General features: G+C 39.0%; 2 protein-coding genes across 2 annotated transcripts in view; one reads left to right on the top strand and one right to left on the bottom strand.

The window, feature by feature from the left end:
* Positions 1 to 3: 3 nt before the first annotated feature.
* On the bottom strand, positions 4 to 17,383 carry gnptab (N-acetylglucosamine-1-phosphate transferase subunits alpha and beta). Its single transcript, XM_043236749.1, is given in 22 exon segments — positions 4 to 1,178; positions 2,466 to 2,556; positions 4,730 to 4,897; positions 4,985 to 5,083; positions 5,170 to 5,255; positions 5,434 to 5,547; positions 6,311 to 6,530; positions 6,692 to 6,891; positions 7,512 to 7,817; positions 7,819 to 8,525; positions 9,385 to 9,591; positions 9,971 to 10,094; positions 10,627 to 10,797; positions 10,934 to 11,113; positions 11,240 to 11,401; positions 13,437 to 13,571; positions 14,366 to 14,430; positions 14,622 to 14,818; positions 15,088 to 15,138; positions 16,488 to 16,607; positions 16,808 to 16,893; positions 17,077 to 17,383. Coding segments are annotated over 22 exon segments (3,693 nt in total). The 5' UTR covers positions 17,209 to 17,383; the 3' UTR covers positions 4 to 1,106.
* A 1,044-nt stretch (positions 17,384 to 18,427) lies between these two features.
* The window catches only part of dram1 (DNA-damage regulated autophagy modulator 1), a 5,103-nt gene continuing 4,670 nt past the window's right edge, over positions 18,428 to 18,860 (top strand). The window contains exon 1 of the mRNA XM_043237137.1: positions 18,428 to 18,695. Coding sequence (XP_043093072.1) covers positions 18,565 to 18,695 — 131 coding nt within the window. The 5' untranslated portion in view covers positions 18,428 to 18,564. The remainder of the gene's footprint in view (positions 18,696 to 18,860) is intronic.

Here is an 18,860-nt window from a genome sequence, read left to right as displayed (position 1 = left end):
CAATGCAGTAATGAAAGATTTTTTAATGACATATTTGGCCGTTTCATCATACACTTTCGGCATTCAGATTATGTTCTTATTTCATTATCAAATTAGGCACCTGGCTGAATTTAAAATTGACACAAAAGTGATAAATTGTCCGTGTAATTGAAAGACCTAAATAAGTGTATTTTGACAATTTTAGCAACACATATTTTCCAAAGCAAAGATAACCTTGCACATCACAATTATGCCTTTCTAACGTAATAAATAAAAATAAACGGGACATTCATCCCAAAACGTCTTTATGCGAAGGTTTGGGGTCAGTAGTTGCAACGTTTGAGCAAGCCAAAAAAACCCGATTCCCTTTAAAAACACAAGTGAGGATGAGGAGTTAATTAATACACACCAGGGCCACAGGCGATGGCATCTGAATTTCAGACAAAATCAGTATTTAATGTCCCACTAAGAGACGATCGAGTGAAGGACTTCAAGCAAAAAGGACATGCAGTTAAAAAGAGAAAAAAGAAGGAAATGGCTCGTTTTTGATGATCCTTGGCCAAATTTCCAAGTATCAGGATTGCTATTCGGTTTTAAATATGCTCCTGGAGATTTATGCCACTTTGGAATAAGCAAGAGTGAGAGACAGATTAAGACAAATGCAAAAAGCCAATCGCAAGGCCAAGAGTTCCAGCCGCGCATCGATCCACCGCTTTCGTTCATGTGGAAAAGAAAGGCACCGCAAGGAAAGACAGAACAAAGAGGGCAAGAGAAAGAAGAACAACAACCCTTACCCTCGACATTCCCTTATAAATTAAAAATTCTAATTAATACAGATCAGACATGTAAGGTAATATGGCAACGCGCTCAATTTGGGCCATTGAGTTCAGTTCACATTCAATACGCAGCCTGGAGTGTGATCATGGACTGAGAAGATCGCTTGCCTCGAGGGCCGCCGTGTGTCTCACTCATGCCCCTTTGTGGAGGAGGTCTGCACTTTCGAAGTTCCACCATCGACTTCATCCAGTCACCTCCAAACGGGGCAATCGTATCAGACCACATTATCAGAAGTACAGCTGTGGTACTTCATGCGTTCACACAACACAGCCTCCGATAGAGGAACAACCTCACACCCGCTCGGGGTTGGCATCCTTGCTGACCCTGCGTCTGGGGAAAAGCCGGCGTTTCAACATGATCAGCTGAGGGACAGAAAGAAAACAGGAAGAGGAAGGAGCGTCAACCAAACTTGTTATGAATGCTGCCGGGCAACTTGTGACAGACACGCGTGACGCACGTACAGTATAGAGACAAGATCAACATGTGATCAAAACGGAAGAAAGAGGAAAGAAAGTCCTCCGTTTAGATTCAGGGAGTAACTATGTGATTCACGACAGTCTTTGTTTCTTTTGATTCAGAAATGACAATGAAACATCAGGGATCATCTCCACCCCAACCCTATTATTTCAAAAATATATCCATATTTACAAGTGTTCAATAGTTTATTATGTATGCATTAATACGAATGAAGCTGAAATGTTTGAAAATACAGTTAACTGTAGACAATAAAATTATGAATAAAGAAAAATCTAACCGACAAACATTTATATCCATTTAAAATACTAAATGCAACAAAAATAGCACATTAATAAAATCGGTGAATAAACTGGCTGGTGAACTTTAAACATTTATTTTTTACTTAAATTAACAAATTATGGAAAATCAGTGTAACATGTTCATAAAAATTTGATATAAATGCTGCTTTGTTCCTAAATTCAATCTGATTAATTACTGATTGTAAATATATATGATGAATTTAAACTATTTATAATATATAACAAAACAGTTCTAATGAATACATTAATGATTCGTTGCATTTTAAGTAGCGCTTCAGAAAAAAAAAAAAATAACGAGAAAAATGAGTGCTGCATATAAGCAGAGAGAAACAGGATGTGGCTATACGAGTTAAAGAGCAGGCTGTGAATGTGTTGTGAAGATTGTAATTAAGCCTGTTAATGTGCTAGTCTGTCAGAGATGAGGATGCAGCCAAACATGACCTGCGTCTACATGCATGTACGGCAGCAGAGGAAGTATCTCTATATTTGGACTTCTGGTGAGTGTTCACATTACCGTTCTGTCACTAAGGACAGATGAAGACACGGCGGTCTTTTAAAAGGTCACCGTGAACATTAACCTCTCCAAAAGACAGAAACATGACCCCGCAATTAACAGTGTGACTATTTGCTGCAAGCTGTCGTCTTGATCAATCATCGGGATGATATTTTTGCCTTTACCACTTCCTTAAAAGAACACAGAGGGCTGCTGGGTAAAATGCGATATATTAATTAATAAAGGTAATGAGGCTAGCCAGACTCCACTGACTCGTGTGTTTTGATTTGTTTGTGTGTGTGTGTGTGTGTGTGTGAGACAAAGTGAAATGAAGAACAGGAGACAGTGGACAACGGACATTTAAGCTGAAGCGTACTGACCTGCTCAGCAAAGAACGACATGACAGTGAAGACGACTAACGTCACCAGAACACAGTGGGTCCAGAACTTCAGCTTGTCCCTGTATATCCGCCTGTGAAACAGAAGATCAGCTTGTTACGTGCTAGATGCTATCATTACACATCTGGATCTAACAAGCATCATTATACACGGACAACATTGTAGCTAAAACACGCATTTCATCAGAGTACACGGAACAGATCTGCAAGTACAGAACTGAAAGTCCAAAAGTGAAGGAAATTGCAAAGCCCTTTAGAAATAAAAAGGTATTCACTGAGTCAAATATATATAATGTATATTTAAACAAAACACAACTGTGCAAAAGTTTGGGGGCATTATGCAATTATAGTATTGTAATACAATTAAAGTATGCATTTATTTGTTACAGATTACAGTAAAACCAGTAATATTGTATAAAAAAAAAAAAAAAAAAAAAAAAAAACATTATCTTCAACATCATCAATCTTGAAAACAAGATAAATTGTAAAAAAAATATTGTTGCTTTAAAATTCGTTCGAAACAGAAATCTTCAGCTTTTTACAATTGATTTTATACAGCACCGCTGAATAAAAGTATTCACATAAATTTTTTTATATTTTTGGATAAGCTTTGGATGAAAGCATCTGCTAAATGACTAAAATGTAAAGACGACATGTTTTAGATATATTATTAAAAATCAATACATACATACATACATATATATATATATATATATATATATATATATATATATATATATATATATATATATATATATATATATATATATTCATATAATTTTCCATAATACAATAATATAAAATGATTATATTTTCCCAAGGTAAATATTTTAGATTTAAATTCTAAAATTTACTTTAATTTATAAATCTATTTTCTATTATAATATCTATTTTGAAGGTAAAACATTTAAAATAAATTGCGAATAATAATTACCACTATCGAATGATCCGATCTGATATAAAATATAATATAATATAATTTTACAATATTTTTAAAATAATATTAAAAAGATGATTGGATAGATAGATAGATAGATAGAGTTACATTATTAACATAATAGATCATTACATACATGTCTGCATAGTAACAGTAAGCTCATTCCCTGCTGTCAGCATACAAGGGCAGGAATGGTGATGCTTGCCAGATTTAAAACGGTACATTTATCAATGTGTGACTGACAGTTCACAGTGACTCAAGTTCTGATGTCACGCAGCAGGCTGTCGGAGGTGAGAGGGTGACAAGGTGACATCATCATCTGCGAGGGACACGGCCCGTTACCCTTCTGTCACCGGCGCGTTTGCGTCTGACAGAGCCAATCTGCAGACACGGAGCTTTTAACATGGGCCTATGGGGCCGCTCGGAGCCCGGCAGTGCCCAAAAATAACCCCCTGCCCCTCAGGTCACACGCCTCTGATGGGGCTTAACGGGGCATCTGGGTGTAACAGAGAGCTGCTCTGGCCGCTTGAGCATGAATGGCCAATGTACGAGTCATAATTTCCAGCCCGTAACCCTCCAAAGGAGCGACGGCTACATAAACCCTTATTCAACCACCTCCCCATTCCCAGAATTCCAGACTGCGCTGACAGCTATCGCCAAGCATTACACACAGCGACGACAGGAAGGAACGTTTACCAGTACTCACAGGAGGAAAGCAACAGAAACAGGCAATAAACTTCACGCAGCTAAATGTAAACAGACTCGTGAAACTCATTACAACAAAACCAAATATAGCTCTACGCCAATAAACCATTACATTCAGGGACTAGTGAGCCGAAAAGTCGCCGAGACGCGTTATAAATCTCACCAGGTTTAAACACCGCTGTGCAGTTTCTCATTCATTTTATTTTTTTATATTTCTATAATATTTTCCATTTTATTTTTGTAATTAGTTTTATTTACATTTTGAAAACAATTTATTTAGTTTTTTTATTATTTAAATGAATGAATATGAACAGAGTTTCTATTAAAACAACAGCACTGCTTAAAGAGCAATTTAACAATTCTTTGACTACAATTAAGAGTTTTATGTGGTCAGATATTTTTTTCTTTACACTAACATAAATCATAACCGTATCAGTTTGGTATATTAAAGCTCATTCCCCTAAACTACTCCTTCCAGACTCGGTCTGTCCTGATCTGCTCTGTTCATACTTCAGACTCATTAATGAAACCTGAGGTATGCACACCAACCTGTTTGACTCGTCTTTGTCGAATGCTTAGTGAATTGCTCGTGGCTCAATTCTTACCACTCCTGCAGCTCTGTCATGTGGAGGAAACGGTTTCTGTATTCCCTGGGCAGCTCGAACTGAGAGGGCAACGGGAACATGGACTCGTAGAAGTCCCTCAGCACAGCTTTGACTGTGCTGGCGTCCTTATGGCTGTGGTCTATATTGTCATTCAGACAGATAAACTTCCTGCAGGCCAAAAAAAAAGAGGGTTAAAGTGAGATTAGGCTTCCCGGAGTACGCAAAAACAGGAACAAAAGCCCCCCCCGAGCAAACCTAGGGTTCTTCCTGATGTCGTCGAGCTGCCCCACCACGTGGGAGACGTTGGTCCGTATCATCTTAAAGGCGATCTCTTCCTCGCCCATAATTTCGAACCTGAAAAGAACGAGAGCCTGCGTAACTCACTCGCTCTCGTAAGAGACGCTGAAGAGCTCCAGCTGGAGCGGTTACGAAAATCCTACTTGTATTTATTCTGGTCCTTGAAGGCTTTGTGGATCCTCTCTGTGATGGGTTTGCAGTGGACTACTAAACCTTTTGTGACGGGCGGCTGCAGGAACATCAAAACGGGGATTTTATTAACAGTACCAACAAATACACAGACAGAAGAGCCGACAGTTTTATAGGTGTACAGCTTAAAGATATGGAGGTGTTGATCACTCATTAGATGTTTTGTGAGATTTTATAGACTTGGAATATTTGTTAAGACTCTTAACAGTGGATCTTACCATGCTGGGGTCATAATAGGCCTCCTGGGTGGGACTGACAGCATGGAGTTGAGTGAGGTTGGACGGAAGACTCTTTGAGCAGTTTATAAGCATCTGCTCCAGACTGGTCAGATCCTGTTTAGAGTTTAAACATACGTGCATGTCATGTGGTGACAAAAAAAGAAAAGAAAAGCTATACATGCTTTGTATTCACTTAAAAAAAAAAACACTTCCTGAAGTTCTGTTGTGTACATTTTTGACTCTCCTGCTTAAAAGCTGTACAAGTTTTTAAAATGTATTTAAAGTAAATGTTATAATATAAATGTATTAAATCACAATTTACGTCATTTTTTTGTCTAATTGTTATGATACGTAAATAAATGTCAAGTAAAAATAAATTGTGTAAATCAATTAGACAAATTGACAAACAAATAAGACTACATTAAATATATATTAGACTGCTTCAATTTAACTAAACCCCTTTTTAAATTCAAACTAATTAGATGAAACCACTTAACTTTAAATAAAAATTTTAAAGAAAACAAATTTATATATATATAAAAACATTTTAAATTATACTGAATTTCAAATTAATATAAATAAACTATTTTTAAATTGTTTTGTTTCGTTAAGTTTGTTTAGATGTGTGTACTGTGTATATTATGTATATACAAATTTACACATATTTTTAATTTACATGTACATACATTTATATATTTATATTTTATAGCATCCAAGTAATTTTCACAATTAATCGTTTAACAGCACAAAATATTTATAATTAGATTTACTTTTAAAAAATAGACTATATTAAATTACTAAATTAAAATGTAAATCTTTTGTTCTAATTTCAAATCATGTCATTTTCCCCATGCTGCGGCAGAAGAGTGGAATGTACCTGAAGGCTTAAAGGGAGCTCATGGATGCGTGTGGCCAACGTGCGAATCTCACGATCAGAGAGCACGCCAGAGTGGTCCGTGTCAATTTCATCAAACACTTCAGATATATTGAGCTGCTGCACCGCACTCATCAAGAAGTAGAAATAAGAAAAGGCAAACTGCATGTCTTCAGAATGACGCACACGGTGAGACGAGGTCTTATCAAACTCCTGAGGGAAGCTGAAGGAGCAAAAAAAACAAAAAACTATTTACTGTCACACTCAGGGAACTTTCGAAGGCATCAGAATTTCAATGGACATTTTTATCCACAGGTTAACATTCAAAAGATAATTCAGTAAGTGATGATTCATAAGTCTGTGTGCATGATTTGGGACTCTTACGTGTCCTGTAGTTCCTGCATGATGAGTCTGTCAATCATGTGAGGCATGTGGGCGGGCACTTTACGGGAAGTGAAGCCGAACTGAGCATTCAAGAGTCTGTTGACATAGCGGAGAGAATCAGCAAAAGTGTCCCGCAGCCTGCGGCCAGTGGCGGTCCCGTCAGCTGCATACCGCAGTTCATTTAGTAGATGCTCCTCTTCCTGCGATGCACAAAAAAGGCACAGAGATCAATGAACAGGGAAAGCAAGAAGTCCAGAAGAAGTTCACAAGAACCAGCGGTTCTCAACCAGGAGGCCAGAACAGAAAACATCCCATTGCAGTGCAGGAGGATGTTAATAATAAAAAAATATATAATTTTAATTTAATATTCTTATAATTTATAATTTATATATCTGATCTACTATATTTTATTTATATTAATATTTAATAAAAAATGTACTTTATAAATATTAACATTAACAATAAAAATGGACAATAATAAGATTAGATCAAAGAATTTTAAGAATAAATACAATATATATTAAGGTATAATATAAGTCTTATATTTTAGATATTTTATTATTTTTTAATATAAAAAACACGCATATCTTGACACTTCTTGAATTTTTCAAATCAATGAATATAAATCAATTGTTTTATTTTTAAACGAAACTTTCTCGTTAAAATATTGCATTAAAAAGGTAGAATTTTTTTTATTTTTTTTTTATTTAAACATCTCAAAGGTTTATTTAGTTATTTTTTTTAACAGGGTACACTTTTTATACCCAGTGCATGTGTGTATACGTATGGAAGGCCTCTGGTTAAAAACCCCAAAACACACCTCGAGCAGATCCTGAAAGAACTTCCTCTTCTCCCATGGAAGGAAACCCCGGTCCAAGCTGGAGGTATAATACTGCAGTTTACGACCCACCGGCCGCCCACGAAGGTGGGCTTCATTTTCTGAATCTCTCTTCCTAGATAAGTTCCCCATCAGGGTGCCGAGAAGCTTAGACGTGAGAGGTTTCTCTATGCCAAATCTTGATTGAGCCTTTGGTGTAACACCATCAATCTGGACTGGGACAAGAGATGGAGCAACACAATCTAGACAGTTTTCTTTGCTCGTCTTCTTTTGCTTGTTTCACCCACACCGCTCTTTCAGCCTGATATTGGCTGATTACTGGAGGCTTCTGGTCTTCAATCGAGTGCTTTGCTTGCATATCCTGCTCTTTATGGTTTAGTAAAAGCTCAGTTTTGTCTTTGTACGGTCCCAGCAGCACTGCTTTGGTCAAATTAAAGCCTTTAATAGTTATGTCACCTAATATTAGCTTTTCGTTCAGCTTCTGTAACTCCAGCATCACTTCCTCAGGCAAAAGAGATTCATTCAACGCAGGCATCTGCACAAACTCTACACCGCCGTGGGCTTTCTCTCTAACTCTCGGGCCTTGTTTTTCTTTGGGAACATTTTCAAACATGACCAGCGGTTCTGGGGTCACCACGGTCGGTTTGGGCTCCTCGTTTTTCTCCTGCACCGGACTGGATGCGTTTGATTTGGGCAGCTCTCGGGTGTCCACTGCTACAGAGAAAGTCACGGTGAAGTCGTGGTTATTGGCGCCCTGAAAGGTGATGTTGTAGTGGATCTGGGTGGCATTGTGTCCGGGCAGCAGCAGCAGGTGGATGGTCTTCCATTTGTTGGCGACAGAAGTGTGACGGAGAGCTGGGTTATCAGCGACCTGTGCCTCGGTCACACGATTAGCCAGGCCCGAGAAGCTAAAATACGGTCGGAGCTCTCCTTGGGGCAGGCTGTAAAGCGTTTGGTTCCTCCGAAGGACGACGCAGTGCAATTGGTTGAAATTATCTTATAAATGCACAACAAACACAACATTAGTTCAATCAGAAATACTCAAATGGTTCTCAACCAGGTTACAGAAAACATTAAAGGCCCAATAAAAAAGTCTGAAACATATCCAGAACATTTCAAAAATATACAGTGAACATGTCCAATGCTATTCATTTTAATATATTAAAAAAATGAGTTTCACATGTTCAGCCTTGTACAAAGACAGCATCTGTTTTTTGTTTTTAAGTGCCCCTATTATGGGTTATGACAGGTTCATATTTTGGTTTTGGGAGTCTCAAACAACAGGTTCTTTTCTTTTCTCATAATATGCATTTATTTTGACCTTACTTGTGCATGGATTATCAAACAATTTATTTAATTATTAATTTTTCAAAATTCATCCATTGATTGGTCAAATTCATTTGAAGCAGTGTTTGTGAAGAAGCAGCACTTAGTGGCATGGTATGAATATGCATTTTCATTCAGAAAGACACGAAAAGGTCAACAAATGGGCTGGCAATATGCTAATGCTTCACTTCGACATCACAATGAAACGGCTTGGGACTCGTTTTAAAAACTTAGGACTCAATGATTCAATGAGTCGACTCTTTCTTCTGAGAGACAATAACTTCATACACGGTGCACTTTCAGATTTAAAACTTTGCAGGATGTTTTCATTCAAATTCATTTCGAAAAAACCATAATAGAGGCACTTTAACTCTAAAAATGAATTGGACCAATGAGCATTCTGAAAGCTCTTACTAAATTCTATACATAGTTCTGTTCATTCTGTTCTGTACATATTTAGGAGACTGTTGTGCTAGAGAGTGGAGGGATTTTACGTCAAAACTATTGAGAACAACTAGTCAAAACTCACCTTGTCCGCAGTCACCGACATCAAACCCACATGCAAGAACGTTGCAAGCCTGGTCACAGAATTTATCGGCCAACCAAGAGTTAGCGCAGCCTTGGTTACAGAAGGACACGCCTCCCAGTCCTCCAAGACCACCTCCGAACTGCCAAGGCTGCCCGCCTCCGATCACAGCACCGCCCACTCCTCCAAAACGACTGCTGCCTGCAGTACCTGCAACGACCAATTAAGAAATTAGGATATAGGTTACACTCTACTTTGACAGTCCACTGTAGAAACTCAAAGTAACTAATTAATCAACTAATTCTTGCAAGTACATTTCTACTAACTCTCAAAAAACTTTAAGGCAGGTTTAGGGCGAGTAGAATAAGTTGATATTATCTTGTAAAGTTTCTCAGTCAGTATGTTGTTGACCCATCAAAATAAAGTTTTAGAATATACTCTTATGACTGATGGTCGACATGTAGTTTGAGTTATTAGAAGCGGACTGTCAAAATAAAGAGTTACCCAGATTAGAAACATGCAATTGTTTCAGGAAATTATACGCAAGCGTGAGTGAATAGTGACTATTTTAATTCTGAGGTGAAAGTACCTTGACAGTCTCCTCCGTCCCAATCACATGCCGAGTTGTTGCAGGCCTTGTCACAGTAGCCGTCCTTGATCCAGGAGCCCGGGCAGCCCTCAGCACAGTTTGGTACAGGCCAAGTGAGGTACACCTGTGCACAGAGAAAACATCTTTATCAAGGCCAAATGAGAGGTAATGAAAAGATTATTCGTTTAATAAAATCGCTTCCATTGAAAAGTTCAGATTTTCGAAACACTCTTTTGCTCACCGATACTACAAAACTAAAACCGGTCTCTATTTTCAATATGTTGAAATATAATTCATTCCTGTGACGTAAAGCTGAGTTTTCAGCAGCATGAAATCACATGATCCTTCCGAAATCATTCTAACATCCTCATTTGCTGCTCAAGAAACACTTCTTATTCGCTGCTTTTTGTGAAAACCATGATACATGGGACTTTGTCCATGAATAAACAGTTCAAAAGAACATATATTTATAATGGAAAGCGGTTTTGAACAATCCGATGCATTTCTTTTGAATGACAGCAATAGTTTCTTTAAAAAGAACCCCAATGTTTTGAACGGTATTCATAGATCTTCCCTAAAATAAAAACTTCACACATGCGGTCCAAATAGCTCTTTCTTACAGATGTAGATGTACAAATGTAGGCAGTCTTTCTGACCTTTTGACCTTTAGAGTGGCTGTAGAAGTCATCAGGCCACACATCCTTGCCGAACATGACATCATCATTGAGGTAGATGAACTTTTGAGAGAGTCCTGGGATTCGATGAATGTGGGTCTCTATGGCAGGAGAACTGAACGTAGGCAGGTGGGTCTGGTTCTGAAAAATGTCCTTGGATACAAAAAGAAATAATACACACTTTGTCAGCTGCTGTAGGTTTTACTTAAATACATCCGTGTCACACACTAATAAACAAGGACGTCCCTTTTGGAGTTTTACTGATCATCCAAGGTTTTGCAGCGCTCACCTGGTGAGTAACCACTGAAACACGTGGGTTATCTAGGTTCAGCCAAGACGGTATCTGCCCGTTGGTCACGATAAAGATGTGCCGCACCCATGGCGCGTGTTTTTCGATAGATCGTAGTGAATACCGCAGCTCCTCATTGTCTTCAAAGCGACTGGCGGAAACGTCCTCATCCTGTTTAGACTGAAAAAGAGGAAGACTGCTCTTTATGAAGTTTATCGTTCTTATTGTTTGAGCGGAGTGATCGCGTATCAAGCACACATCGGCTTTCTTTTTTACCAGCGTGTGAAATTACGGTAAGACGTGCACCTGTGAGATCGCGCTGAGGTCCCAGAACAGGTACGCCGGACTGACCGTGAGCTCTTTGCCTTCCAGCGTCAGGTTCTTCTTGGCCTGCTGGGTGAGGTCAGTAAAATCTTGCGCTGTGTTTAGGTGGAGGAGAGCAATACTGGCCTCCGAGTACAGCTGCAACTGAGATATATACATATAAAAAACAGTTACTCAGCGGCACGCACTACTTAAACTGCTTATTTTCGTTTAGTTTTTTTAGCTGCTGCCATCAAAGCTCCACAATTCGTGCCCTTTTCGTGCTAAACCTGCAGTAATAATACACACGTAGTAAATTGCAATGTACATTTTTCCCATCGTTTCTAACTTCCTCTCTCAGACGGTTCTAGAGACGCGCCGCAGCCACGTGACCGCCAGCACGCAGCCAAACTCCTACCACGGTGGGTTTGCTCGCGCGATCAGGTTTCCCTCAAAACAAGTTTTATCACTTGTCACAATGCTGTTTACAAGCAGAGGGTCTTCATTGTTACCGTTCCCATTCCTCCAGTTAATGCCAAGAGGCTGCAGAGAGTCAGAATAGTTATCTATCAATAGAATTTACACGGAAAATGTGTTTCCAGGGATGCCATGCACTTCCGAAGAAGGCAGCGACAACGCTGTCAACAAATGAAGAAAAAACTAATCATTAAAAGGGAGAGCGTTTGTGTTGATGGGTACATATATGCAATATAGTCATCAAAGCTAAATTAAAGCTTAATGACGTAATTACCTTATATTTTATTGTTACAACAAATTGTTCTGATCCAAAACGCCTGCATATTTTTAATTAAGACTATTATGAACACAAACTATTATTTATGAATAGATTTTCCAATTGAGGATATCCGCAAAGAGACAATTTGCTAGATTTAGCTAACTTCTGGTGACAAATTTGTCCCTATCCTATAACAAAGCAGACTCCCCCTACACACACACACACACACACACACTTCACTGGCAGTATTTCTTGTGTAACAGTGTGTGCATTGGACAGAGGTCAAGGGAGAGCTTTCATCAACATTGCAAACGGGATAACACGCACTATAAATACTAGCCACCTCTCAACACTCTACTTCTCGCTCACTCTCTCTCTGTCCGTTCCTCAGCTTCATCCTTTGGTATATTACCTTATGTGACCCACATTTGGATTGCAGACACATACAACACTAGACTCCCAACAGAAGACTCCCCATCATTTAGATAATGAGCAGAACAAAAAAATGAAAGGAAATTTGGGGAGATGTGGAAAACTCTGTTGGAGGGAACAGGACAAAAACGTTTAAGTTATAGAGGGTATGCGAGTGAAAAAGCAAACAAATAAGAGAACAAACTGAAGCGAATGAAAGCAATGCAAAAGAATGAAAGCAAACTAAATAAAGAAGAGAACAAACTAAAACGAGCAAAGCTGAACAAAAACAAACTGGTTGTTTTCAAAGCGAATGAAAACAAGCAGATGACAAAGTCGAGACGAAATTAAGCGAAAAGAAACAAAAGGCAAGAATGCGTTAAAGAAAGCATAGATGAACTAAATCATCGAAACGAACCAAAACGAGCAAAGATGAATCGAAGCAAGCAAACAAAAGTGACTCAAATCAAGACAAACCAAACAAAAACGAGAAAAGCATGCAGTCAAGAATAAATGAAGGTAACCAAACGAACGCCACAGCATGCGAACAACAAAGTACGAACAAAAACGAGCAAGAGGAAGAACAAACAACAGCCAGCGATTACAGAGCGAAGGAATGAAGCGAGCAAACAAATAAAGCGCTGTGAGATATGCAGAGCTCAGTGGGGAAATAGAGGAGAGGTAGACACAGAAGGTCATCTAAACCCCGCTGCTGGCGCCAGGCCATTTCAAACAGTTGTTGTACTGTTAACCCCACGCCAGGCCGCTCAAGTGTCACTGTAATACCCTGAGCTCTTATCACATGACCGCAGACAGCAGGACGGAGCCCAACAATAAAACACTGATTATTATTATTATTTTATAGATCAATGTATGGCCAGCGGTAACGAAGCCTGACGGCACGCATTATTTCAAAAAGACACATACAGTAATTTCACTGGGGCTGTTGATGGATCAAAGCCTTGAAAACCGGAAGCGTGCAGAGCGCTGCGTCTTTCTAAAGGATCTTGTGTGCCACCTTGTGGTCATTTTTAACTGTATGAGAGGTTTTACCTGTTTGATTTTACCGGTCACCACAGCTGGTAGTTTGACCCTGAGCTGCTCGGTTTCCTTCAGAGACGCTGGAAAGCCGCTCAAGTAGGCCAGAGTCTGCATGCGGACCAGCCCCGGAGCCTCTTTATCAGTCGTCTGTCACAGAAACACAAGGAAGTTTCACAAGGAACTATTTTGAGACAAAAAAAAAAACAACAACTTTCAAACACATATGATGTAATCCATTATAATAACATGTGAGTGTCTAAAAAGGGACACCTGGATCGCCAGGAACAGGCTCAGGAACGATAAGTCATACAAAAAAGTACCTCTCGTTGGTTAAAGCATTACTGTTAACATCATAACAATAAAAAAAGTTCCCTTTTCTGTGAATGAGATTGATCCGTAAAATCAGCAGGGGTTTTTGGTTTTGTACTGTGTTTTACTTAAATGTGTTTAACTTTTCAGAAGAAAACGGCAATCCATTGTTTTTTTTGTATTATATACTATTGCATTATTTATTAATATTTTGAATTAGCTTTTATTTGTACGTTTAGTCTTAATCGTAACATTTTGTTAAGTGATTGCCATTTTTATTAGTCTTTTTACTAGCTTTAATTAAATCACGCCGAGTAATTTTAGCACTTAAACCCGTTTAATTTCAGTTAGCTGCCCAGTGCAACATTTCTATTTTTTTTTATCATTCAAAATGAATTAATTACATTTTAATTACAGTTCAAGTTTAAGCTCGATCCAATGTCAGATCACGTATTTCTTCTACGTGGCATATATTAAATATGAAATATGAATATTAATCTTGCTGAAGCCGGAAAATGTCCCGAGTGCTGTTTCTGTTACAAGCAGCAAGCTGGAATTTCTAAAGCCAAGCGTGCCACGGAAAGCAGAATTTAGTCGAAACGCAGTGCTAGTACAGCAGTTATTTTTCTCACCAGATAACCTCTGCTGATGGAGTGCGTCAATGCGTCCTTCAAAGCATCCGTATGGGCTTTTTCAGCTGCAATAAGACATAAAACTGAAGTTAGACTAACACTGAATCGCTTTTATTCCCGTTAAGCGACAGAGATCGTTTATATGGATTATAAACATGCATTATATAAACGATAGTTTTATTCCCAACTTCCAGTGTCCGGGCGTGCTCTATACGGCATGTAGTGTCATAAACCGGGAAGGGGATCGTAATCGTACCTTCGCTGTGGGAGTGGAAGAGAAGAACAGACACGCTTGAGGACGGGTGGAGGGGTTTGGCCACCTGTAAGAGTTGCTTTGTGGTGGAGAACGCTGCTGAAAGTGTTGGCAGCTCCTTCAGTGTGATGTTGGCAGGAAGGGACGGATCCAGCACCAGCACAGGACCCATGATGCAGTGGGACAGCAGACATTCAGGCCTAGCAAAGGACACGCAGACTGAATTAAAAGCTCTGGTCTGGAGCTAATCTCTACGAGAGATACGGCCATTCAAACTATTATTCTGTAGCGCAGCCGTTGCTTTTGACACAGGAAAGCCCTGGCGGCATAAAAAACAACTGTGGCTGCGACAAAGGCCCTGGGCCCTACAAAACAGGAAATGTATAAACCGCACAATATTTTGTTTGCTTCACGCCATGCAGACGGATGAATAGGATGAGACTTATTTCTGCTTCTTTAAAACACTCACCTTCCCTTAGGGGCTTCAGTTATCTCAGACGCATTTTTCCCGAGACGCTCTCTACAAAAGAGCAAACGTAACACTTTTAAGCATCTGTCAGCGCTGCCAAATAAACATGGGTTCATTTATTTCATCATACTAAAACTGAAATGAAGACACAATTCACTCTGAGCAGAAACTGCACATGCATGTATATTACATATGCATTTTTGTTTGATTAGATGCATGTTGATAGAGTGGACAAATCTTTTTTTTTTTGCAATAGACGGGTATGCAATTAAAATATGTTCTTCAATATAGAACAAAATATTAACTAAATGAATGCGTGTTGGTAGTAATCCTGTTCAAGTAAAACAAAATAATGTTTACATACAATAATAGGATTTTTTTTTCTTTATGATATAATGATCAAATTATCAAATGATTAAATTAATACCATCAAATTAGCATCATACATAATTCTGCAAAGCACGTCATTCAAAATACATTGTTTTGAACAAAATAAAATAAAATAATTTATGAATGAATGAATGCACTATTATGATTAGTATTGCTGGTATTAATAGGAGTAGAAATAATAATAATAATAATAATAATAATAATAATAATCTAAAGTAAAAATAAACATTATTGCTTTATTATTAATCCATTGCCATGCAGTAGGTTTAAAACCTTGTGCAATTAAAAAAAAGAATAATAAAATAAATGTATAATGATGGTACAATTCTCTTTCATGACTCGTTATAAAGCGAAAACAATCATTATGATTTTTATTTTATTAACCTAGTAATCAAATGCTCAAACACATTTCATGCAGGACAATGTGAAACAGGTGTAACTCAAAACACACTGTTTTGTATTAAATAAAAAATCTAATAAAACACCAAAATAATTCAGCAGCAGCAGTAGTTGACGTAAAAAAGGACACATTATGATTTATTTTTCTTTCAAGCGTTACAAGTAGCTCAATCTCAATCTCTCCTCCGGTTAGGATAAATAAGCACTACACTAATGTTATATACGTATGTCAAGTCAAGTGGCTTTTTATTGTCATTTCAACTACATATAGCTGTGCAGTACACAGTGAAATGAGACAACGTTTCTCCAGGACCCGGTGCTACATAAAGTCACGCGCAATACAAAAAAAACTGAGCCAAGACAGTGTCTTAGCCACATAAAGTGCAAAGTGTGCAGACTAGTAGAGTGCAAACCCAGTGTGCAAACTAGTGCAAGGACAGAATCAGTGCAAGAACACAAACAACAATAAATAAGAAGTGCAAGCATGCCTGACATTCAGGTGTGATTATTGAGGGGTCTGATGGCTTGTGGGAAGAAACTGTTCAGCGTGTGTGTGTGTGTGTGTGTGTGTGTGTGTGTGTGTGTGTGTGTGTGTTTTATGGGTGGAGTACCTCAAGGCCTTCTGTTCTTCTTCCAGCTGCTTTCTCATGGCCCGAAGATCCTTCAGCAGGTCAACGTCTGTGCCATTTACCCAGGTGTAAACCACATCGATGGGCATGGGTAGGCAAAGCCTGCAGGTGAGCATACGAAACAAGGTAGGTACGTGACTCCGGGGACACATATACGAAAAGACGCGGTTTTAGTCCAAACATCAAACATAAAAGCAACAGTAATGACAGACTGACATATCAGCTCAATTTCACTCCCTCGGATGATAAGCACGAGTCAACCGAGCATCTCAAAGGGTTTGGTTAACGCAGGCTTGGCTCACCTGGTCTGGAAGGACTTCCCTGCAACATTATCTCTGTAGGAATCAAACAAAACGTGGTACTGATCCCGACTCCACTCCACCACAACCTGCGAACCAAACAGAAGAAAACGGGCCGGTTAGCGCACGACCCCGGAGCCTGCCGAAAAGCACTCGCCACCGCGTGACAGCTCAATCAGCTTTGATAATTATCGATAAAGACCAGAGGAGGCACGCGTGGCCCGAATGCGACGGCGCTCTCCCGAATTGAACCCCGGCCAGCGCGCGCGTACCTCTCCGAACTGAAACGCGGACACTATCATGAGGACCAGTCCCCCGAAGCACAGGTACAGCCCGTAGCGGTGGGACAGACAGGTGTAGGTCTGTCGCTGCAGCAGTTTAAGCACGGAATTAACGATCAGCATGACTCTCCCGGGCCATCAACATCTCCTCCTCCATAAACACTTAACGAGGGCACGCGTCTCCTTCGGTGAAATCAAAAACGGTGTCGTCGCACGAAAACATACTGTCACATGACCGTGCGCTCAACAATCAAACGCTGCAGTTCCTCGTCGGTAGCGATCAGGTGACGATACGACGCTCCGTTCAGGCGAGCGAAGCGCGCGACAGACCCGCGGCCGCCCTCTGCTGGTCAGGAGGACGGGCGCTTTGTGAGGCGCAGGAATAGGCTTGAGGTTGAATCGCAACAGTGGCATAAAACAGCTTCAGTAGCTTTAACGGTATTATAAAACTTCAAATATAAAGCTTAAATGGCGTTTTGATTAATTATCGAAACGGACTTCGTTGCGCACAGCATACGCTTTAAATGAATATTTCGCTTTTTAAAAGTTTTAGTGACTTTGATGAGTGCTCGTCCTCCTAGTCAACACGCTGTCAAGCGATTAATTGCGTCCAAAATAAAAGTTTTGTTTGACATAATGTGTGTGTGTGTGTGTGTGTGTGTGTGTGTGTGTGTGTGTGAGCAAGGTGTAGCCTATACATACAGCATATATTTTTATGCAAATATTTATATGCACGTATTTACACCTATATATTTATACTGATGTAACTGATATCAAATATATTGAATATGTATAAACGTAAAATATTTTTTATTAAATATATGCATGCATGTGTAATTATACGTAATTAGCATACACGGTGCACACACATTATGTCATTTATATAAATAAAATGTTTGTTTGTTACATTACACACACACACACACACACACACACACACACACACACACATATATATATATATATATATATATATATATATATATATATATATATATATGTGTGTGTGTGTGTGTGTGTGTGTGTGTGTGTGTGTGTGTGTGTAAGATTTCATGTTTTTGAATTGCTTGAATGGTATTTCAGCTATTTGTCAGATATATATATATATATCTGACAAATAGCTGAAATACCATTCAAGCAATTCAAAAACATGAAATAATTCAATAATTAATTACTTTGGCCTTTTCCTCCCCATGCATGTCATGTCAAGAGATGTATCTAAAATGTCGTGAAAAAAAGAAAGAAAGAAAAAAAAGAAAGAAAGACCTGCTCTGGGCGACGTTCACATGTGCTTGTGGTAAAACAATGAGGAAGAGAAAGATTCCCAGTGAGCACGTGACACTATAGATACAGTTATAAACGTCGAGTTATTGTTCATATGCGTTCAGTCAAGTATCCGTGTGTTTTTGCCTGACTTCTGCCGTCCGCTTTGCTCTTGCCTCCTTGAATGGTGATGCACCGATTACACCGAGCCCAGAGATGTTTTGGTTCATGCAAGGAACGTGCTTTTTACCTACTTTTCTGGTAATCTGGTCATCGAGCACCTTTATAATATCTTACATCATCGCATTATTTCAACGAGATGTTGATGTTATCCTTCCTTACATTAGGTATGTCTTTTTTTTTTTATCTTGTGCTTGATTTCACTTTGGCTACACATCTGGACTACACGAATGCGCAAAAATAACATAACCCAGAAACAGCTCATAGAGTTATGATATAGCAAGAAGACTGTGTTTAAGCGGGTTTGTGCATATAGCTGATTTAAGAAACTG

Source organism: Puntigrus tetrazona, chromosome 4 (assembly GCF_018831695.1).
Source record: "Puntigrus tetrazona isolate hp1 chromosome 4, ASM1883169v1, whole genome shotgun sequence".
Lineage (NCBI taxonomy): Eukaryota > Metazoa > Chordata > Actinopteri > Cypriniformes > Cyprinidae > Puntigrus > Puntigrus tetrazona.
This window is presented reverse-complemented; position numbering and strand designations above follow the sequence as displayed.